Genomic DNA, 8006 nt, shown 5'->3' with positions numbered 1-8006 from the left:
GTAGAGCTGAGGGTAGGTACGGACTGGGCAGTAGAGCTGAGGGTAGGTACGGACTGGGCAGTAGAGCTGAGGGTAGGTACGGACTGGGCAGTAGAACGGAAGCTTGCCAAGGCCAGGAAGATTTGGCTTTCATGGGTTGTGCAACAGGCTGATCTAGAAAAATCGCAGTTTCCTTTGCTCCGGTCACTAGGGACTTTTCAGATCAGATGTGGCTTGTGGCACTGTTTCTTTCCCATGCTAGAAGCTGGCTGGGTCAGCTGCTTTTATGTGGGAAAGTAAAGAGTGCAAGCACAATTCAGGCAGAGCGGGCCTTAATCCACCATTGCTCTGGACTTAAATAGGAGATCTTGGGAAACCCAGCTTGGGAAAGATGGATTGTGAAATTTCCACAAAGACATGCCCACATGACAATTGCAACGTTCCTTTCCTAACAGAGATAAAGACTTCCTAATTCTGTGGTTTAATCTCTCCTGGGATCAACCACATGCTGACCCTAACCCTAGGTATAAACACTGAGATTTACTTCTAATCTGGCTTTAAAATTCAGCAAAGAGCCATACAGGATGATAATACAAGCCTGTAATCCTGGCAGTACTCAGGAGGCTGAGGCAGGAGCATCATAAGTCCAAAGCCAGCCCTCAGAGTGAGTTTCGGGACAGCTTGTGCTTATAAGTGACACCCTGTCTCTAAAAACAATTCAGGATCAGCCTGGTCTACAGAGTGAGTTTCAGGACAGCCAGGGCTACACAGAGAAACCCTGTCAATAAATAAGTAAATGAATGAATGAATGAAGTAAATAAATAAATGCAAACAAAAAGTAGAGAATCACAAATCTAGGAGAGATTTATAAAGATCATTAAAAATATTGAAGCATGCCTTGGTCTAACATAAGCAGAGGAATTCTGAGACTCCACAGCAGGGTCTGAGAGACCACAGTACTCAGAGGTAGTTTATAGACTTGTTTAGTGGTTCCTCCTGGCCTAGATCTTGTAGCCTTTTCTCATCAACTCAAGCCTATCACTTTTTATTTAGGTTTTCTACAATTAGAAATTAACACACATTATATGGGATAAATGTAAAAATGATAAAATTTTACATGTCCTAAGACATGCTGAGGATAATGCGAGAACACCTTAGCTAGATCTGATGGTATAGCCCATAATCACAACTACTCAGAGGCTGAGACAGAAGGACCACAAGCATAAGGCCTGCTACAGAGTAGGTTCATGGCCAGCCTGGGCAATTTAGTTAGACCAATCTTAAAAGCAAACACACACACACACACACACACACAAAACACAAACACAAACACACATAAAACACAGACAAAAACAGTAGAGTGCTTGCCTGAAATGGGCAGTCTCTAGTATGGCACACTCAAAAGATTATGTTGTAAACAAAAAGAAAAGGAAAGATGCTGTGTGAAGGATGACTACCCGCAATTTACCAAATGGAGTCACCAAGTATTGAGAAGGGTACCAAAAAATAACAGGAACTAACAAAGATGAAATTGGTTGCAACATCTTAGTCACCCTGTACATAGGCTAAAAGATATCACAATCTGCCATCTGTGTTGTATTTATAGTTTATGAGTTACAACAGGAACAACATAATTCTCAATTTAAAGAGGGGAACCAAGTGCCAAGACAGTTGAGGTATTATTATGAGGCCATAAAGCTCTTTTGGACCCATACATTCATCTGTTAGTTCATTCTGCACACAAAAACCATAGAGCCTACCCTACTTACTTAATCATCTAGGTGGTGCATAAAATAATTTCCTTTCACTAGAGCACTAACTCCTAGTGAGGGTATCTGTGGGTAAACCCTGCTAACTAAGGTCAAAGTCTACCATGACTGGATAGCTCCTCTGAGCTTGACACAAAATGGAGGACTCCTTTTACCGGCAAGGCTTCTCCTTCTCTGACTTTGTCTGGGAAGCCTGACCTCCCATACTCTCTCTACCTAGGGAAGATCAAGTCATCTTTAGTAGACCTAAAACTTCAACTTCCTCTTTTCAAAATAAGAACCCTTCCAGTTAGTACCTGTAATTTGTGAACTGCCTCACCATATGAATAAGGTATTCCTAGAACTTTAAACTCTAGCCAATGGAAACTTCACCCTATGAAAAACCCCTTCCTGCTCTCCAAAGTTCATATATAGCCCTTTTCAACCCAGAAGGAAGTGTATTAGTACAAGTCCACCCCCCCAAAAAAAAGGTATGTGCTCAAGCTAAGATTGTCTCAGAAAGCTGTTTCACTGAAGACTGTTGCAGAAGGCCCTTTGTCTAAAAGAGTTGTGGCACTAAGATCCACAGAGAAGGCCCTCTCCCACATCCCCTCACACTCACTTCCAGCTGGACCAGGATCCCATAGAGCCCACTCATTCTGAACTCGGCTTCATCCTTCAAGTGTAGTGTGCATCAGTGTCTCGACACCCTGAAACAGAGAAGCAGAGAACCAGGAATCATAGCTGGACCCCAAGACACATACCACAGGTATCTTGTAAGAGAAAGGTTCTGGAAAGGAAAATATTTAGAGTGACTGTTATGTCCAGATTTATGCCAATGGCACAGTCATTCCATTTAATAATCTTCTCCCTTGGTTCTCAACATAGACTTTGTATGATAAGCTGTTCTTTACATACAGGTAATATTTATCGCTACCCTGTATTCTGCACAAGTGTTTGTCATGCAAAATCTCAATAGTGCAACACCCTTATAGACAAAGAATCTGAATATGGCCATAACCTTGCCAGTATCTCCCTGAGTGATGCAGTTTGCCAGCCCTACTTCATGGTGATCATGTGTGACTAGAAAGAAGTGATAAAAATGCAGACACGGGGTGGAGAGACAACTTAGTGGTCAAGAGCATTGGCTGCTCTTGCAGAGGACCTGGGCTGGTTCCCAGTGTCCACTCAGCAGTTCAAAACTATCTAACTTTAGTCCCAAGAAATCCAATGTCCTGACGTCCACAGGCATCAAGCATGCAGGTGGTACACAAACATTCATGTAGGCAAAACACTTACACACAAAATTAAATAAATCTAAAAAAGGGTTTTAGTGCAGATATTTTGGAAAAAAATGAGACAGGATTTGCTGAACTATGTTAGCCAGGCACTAGGGTAGAGCAGCCCATGTAAACCCTCTAGGAATAAGTAAATCCCCACCTGGCACTGTATCCTGCAAGGGATGGAGTCATTTTGTGACATATGAAACCAAAGACTTCATTTACTTCTATGTGGGCCATGTGGCCATGTTTCTATTCAAACCTGGATAAAAGCAGGGGACTCCCACCATCCATCTGAAGACAATGGTTTCACTTTAAATTTAATATACCAGAGCCTGATATTGTTAGCCTTGCTGAAAGAACACTTTCAAGGTGTTTTGTATGAGGAAGTCTCTGTTCTGGTTAGTTGGGGTTATGGAATTGTTAATAAATCAGTTTTGCATTTATATTTTGTTTCCTCTTTAGTTTGTTTTTTAATTTTTTTTTTTTTTAGTATAGAATAGAATTTATTCAGGGCGTGGGGAGGGGAGTTAAGAGGGTAGCAGAGGCAGAGAAAGGCAGAGAGAAGGAGAGAGTAGAGAAATGGGGGCTGGGCATGGCCACATGGAGAGAGGGGGGAAGGGAATTGGGAGTAAGGGGGCAAGAGGCAAGAGAGAGGCAAGAGTGTAATAGGGTAAGAGCTCATTTTTGTTTCTTGAGACAGGGTCTCACATAGCCTCAAACTCATTATGCAGCTGAGACTGTCTTAAACACCCGAGCCTCCTGTCCAGCACCTCCCAAGTGCTGTGATTGTAGGCAAATGCCAGCAAGTCTGATCTTGTATATGCCCACTGGCTTTTTCTCCTAATCCATTTGTTTCAAAAAATAAACGTTGGGCCAATGGGATTGCTCAACGGGTAAATACATTTGCTGGCAAGAGAAACATGAATCATATGATGGAAAGTGAGACATGACTCTTGCAAGTTGTACTCTGACTTTCATGCATGCACTGTGACGTGCATGTGCCCATGCACGTATGTACACTTACACATGGCACACACACAAATTGGAAAAAAAAAAAGAGAGGTGGGGGTGGGGCAAGAATAAAGGCTGGGTATGGTAGCCCATGCTTTTAATCTCAGAGCCCCAGAGATAGAGGAAGGTGGATCTCTAGGAGAGCAAGGTGAGATTGACAGAGTGGGTCACCCAGAGCTAAATAATAAGACCGTGTCTCATAAGAAGGAGAGGGCACCACAGAGGAGGGAGAGGAAGAGAAGAAGAGGGGAAGCATTTCTGAGTGTTTAATTGTGGAGCTCAACCTCATAAGGACAAGGAATAGAGCTGAGTTCCCCAATAGGCACAGTAGATACAAAGTTTTTGGCATATAATATTTCTAGAGTTCCATAAATGTATCTTATTTCCTTTTAAAGTGTGTGTGTGTGTGTGTGTGTGTGTGTGTGTGTGTGTGTGTTCATAGTGCCCCCAGAGACCAGAAGAGGGAATTGGATGCACTGGAACTGGAGTTACATGCAGCTGTGTGCACCTATTGTGGGTCCTGGGAACCGAACCGAAGTCCTATGAAGGAGCAACTAGTGCTCTTAACCACAGAGCCATCTCTCAAGCCCATTAGTTACTTTTTAAAGTAAGGTAAAAATGATACTGGGGTGGAAGGAGATGTTTTAATCGTGAATGCTAAGCAATGCCTAGTTTACAATAAGGAAGCTTGTAGGCTATAGTTACTATGTCCTCTAGCCACTGTTTCTTTTTATTGTTTTTTTTTTTTGTTTTGTTTTGTTTTGTTTTGTTTTTTTGAGACGGGATCTCTCTATATAACACTTGCAGTCCTGAAACTCACTATGGAGACGAGGCTGGCCTCAAACTCATAGAAATCCTCCTGCTTCTGCTCCCAAGTACTGGGATCAAAGGTCGTGTGGCACTACATCCACCAAACATTCACTGTTCCTACAGAGCCTCTTTTTCCACATCTTTGTCCAAGATGGAAGGTAAACTGCTTCGTGATTTTCTTTTCTTTACTGTTATATATTCATTGTACATGGCACTGGGTTTCACTCAGAAGGACATTTTCATGCAGTAAAGTACTTTGAACATGTTCACCCCAATCCCTTCTGACCTCTATTTTCTCACCCCGCTTATTGGTACCCAACTTCTGCTAGGCAGTTTTACTTCTCTTTTCATGATTAAGAAACGTACACGATTCTATGTATCTCTATAAAATCTAGAGCTTATGAATGAGAAAAAGCATGGTATTTTCTTTCTTAGTCCAATTGATTTAATTCACTTAATATAATCATCTCATTACATCTTTTTCCCTGTAAGCAACATTCGTGTATTCTCTATGCTGAATAAGATTCCTAAACCATAACATATACATGTAATGGGATTTGATCTAGCCCACTGCCATTTCTAATCTTTACAGGAGAAGAAAAAGAGGACATTAGACATCCCTGAGTTTCTCTGTTAAGCAAAGGCATCACCCCTAAGTAGGTTTTGATCCAGGCCAGAGGCAGGTCCTGAGCTAGGAAACTGTCTAACCCTAAAACAAGCTATAATCCTAAAGGGAGAAAGCATCATGGCCCCAAGGAAACTTGCTGTGCTGGTCACTTGGGGAAAAGGAGGGGGGACTCAAGAAAATTCTTCCGTCAGATTGGTCTGCAAGTCTCTAGGGCATTTTCTTGGTTAATGATTGATATGGGAGGGCCCAGACCACTGTAAGTGCTGCCACTCTGAGCAGGGGGTCCTGGCTAACCTGGTCTACAGAGCTGGTTCCTGAATAACCAACGCTACACAAACAAACTCTGTCTCAAAGAAAAGAAAAGAAACACACCGTGCAAGCCATGGGGCATAAGCCAGAAAACAGAGTTCCTCCATGACGTCTACTTCAGTCCCTGCCTGGGTTCCTGCCTTGACTTCCCTCCATGCTGGATTATAAACTCTAACCTGAAATAAACCATTTTCACCCGAAGCTGCTTTTGGTCATGGTGTTTTTATCACAACAGTAGAAAGCAAAGCAGGAAATGTGTGCTCAAGAACAGAATAGATTTGTGGTTCTCTATCCTCTGCTCCCACTGCAGGATCTGGATTCAAAACAAATGCCTGAGTATTTGCAGACAAGATTGAAACTAAGCTCAGAGGAAGGGATTCTCAAACATTAGCATGACTCCTGCTTGCCTGGGAGGTTTTGCTAAGCCATGGGTTGTTGGGCCCCACCCCTGGACTTTTACTGTCACTTGTTCTGGAGAGGGCCCAAGATTTCATTTTCATTTTGTTTCTTGGTCACATTGATGCCTCTGGCGGGATGGGGGGCAGGAGGCACATATTCTCAACATCTGTCACTACCTATTCGAGTCTGGCCTAGATTCCTAGCAATCTCCACAGTCTTTTCAGTTTGCTCCTGAATCAAAAGGAAACAGGAGTGACACCCACGGAAAGTTACCACACTATTCTCGGTCCTGTACTCACCACAGACAAAAATATGCTCACAAACCTTCCAACATCACCACAGTATCTCTCGCTGTCTGTTTCTCTCTGTCTCTGTCTCTGTCTCTGTCTCTGTCTCTGTCTCTCTCTCTCTCTCTCTCTCTCTCACACACACACACACACACATGACTCCAGCCTACAATCCCGGCGCCATCCTCGCCCCCACGCACTGGTGTGTCGCCCCCGCGCACTGGTGTGCCACGCCCACGCACTGGTGTGTCAGCAACAGGCAGCTGAATATTTCATGGCCTACACTCAGCAGCCTAAATTATTCACCCCCCAATCTCCCCCTCTGTAACCAAGGCACAGTGAGTGCTGGGGTCCTGGGGATTGAAAGTCAAGGGGGGGTGACCCCTAGGACTTGCTGGGTTTTCAGGGTGGGAGAGGCAGTTTACACAACAAAGAAAGCTGGCCTCACTGTAAGCCTCCCCATTCCAGCACCTTCTAGTTGGCAGGTAGCCACCTTCTAGTAGTATCCAGAACCTAGAAGGAGTTGGGCAGCAGAAGGCATTGGTACCCACATCCTCCTGCCAGTTGCTGGCTGTCACTCCCAGCGGAGCCTTGGCACAAAGTAAAAGTCCCCCTTATCACCAGCATTGTCAATGTCTGCCACCAGGACTGCTATCGAGGGGTGGGAGGCCCAGAGCATGGGGGCGACTCTGCTGATGGGCCACGAGAAAGGGGGCAGGCAGTTCTTGCCTTGCTTCATATGGAGGTAAGAGAAATGCAGACTCCCTCAGACTCACGGAAGAAAAATGACAACGCTATGGACAGGTCTAAGGAAAGAGCTCAGCCTGGTCTACAGAGCGAGTTCTGGGCCAGCTACATAGAGAGACCCTGTCTTCACTTTAAAACACGGTTATCGACTGATAATAGCTATTTTTCATTGACTAGCTACTCCCCAAGTCCAGCAGTTATTAGGGTCTTGAGGGTGAATTTTAGCACTGTTTCTTTCCCCTTTCTCAAATGAGGGCACAAAGGCAGGGAGGGCTCAGATCCTTTGATACGAAATAGACAAAGCTACGTTGTGAGTCAGAGAGAGAGAGAGAGAGAGAGAGAGAGAGAGAGAGAGAGAGAGAGAGAGAGAAGAAGAAGAAGAACGCCATGTCCACACCTTCCTTATCTGTCTGTCTGTCTCCCTCCCTCTGCACATAGGCCTCTCTCCTCCTCTCAGGAACCCCTTTACTAGTGAGCTNCACACACACACACACACACACACACACACAAAGAGACCTCTCAGGCCACAGGCTTGGAAATACAGGTTTTCCTCCCTCAAGACTGTATGTACCCTTCCTAATACTGGGTCTGAAGGGCAGCACTGGTTCACCAAGGAACAACACCCTTTGACCTGTGGCTTTCATTGAAGTTTATCTAATACAAACTGTACAGACCCATCAGCAAACACATAGAAACAGGCAAGAGATATGCTGAATTCAAAAGAAGCCTGCTGGTGTTCCATTTACATGAGTTATCATGCCGCAGGAACATTCCTGAGCTGCTTTTCTGAGTAGATCCATGACCC

The 8006-nt window shown here is 44.2% G+C and overlaps 1 protein-coding gene across 1 annotated transcript in view; it reads right to left on the bottom strand.

The window, feature by feature from the left end:
* The window catches only part of LOC110314180 (toll-like receptor 13), an 11197-nt gene extending 8812 nt beyond the window's left edge, over positions 1–2385 (bottom strand). The window contains 1 exon segment of the mRNA XM_021188640.1: positions 2350–2385. Coding sequence (XP_021044299.1) covers positions 2350–2385 — 36 coding nt within the window.
* Between the last annotated feature and the right edge of the window lie 5621 nt (positions 2386–8006).

Source organism: Mus pahari, chromosome X, assembly GCF_900095145.1.
Source record: "Mus pahari chromosome X, PAHARI_EIJ_v1.1, whole genome shotgun sequence".
Classification (NCBI taxonomy): Eukaryota; Metazoa; Chordata; class Mammalia; order Rodentia; family Muridae; genus Mus; species Mus pahari.
Note: the sequence above shows the minus strand (reverse complement) of the source record. Positions and strands in the feature narration are given on the sequence as shown.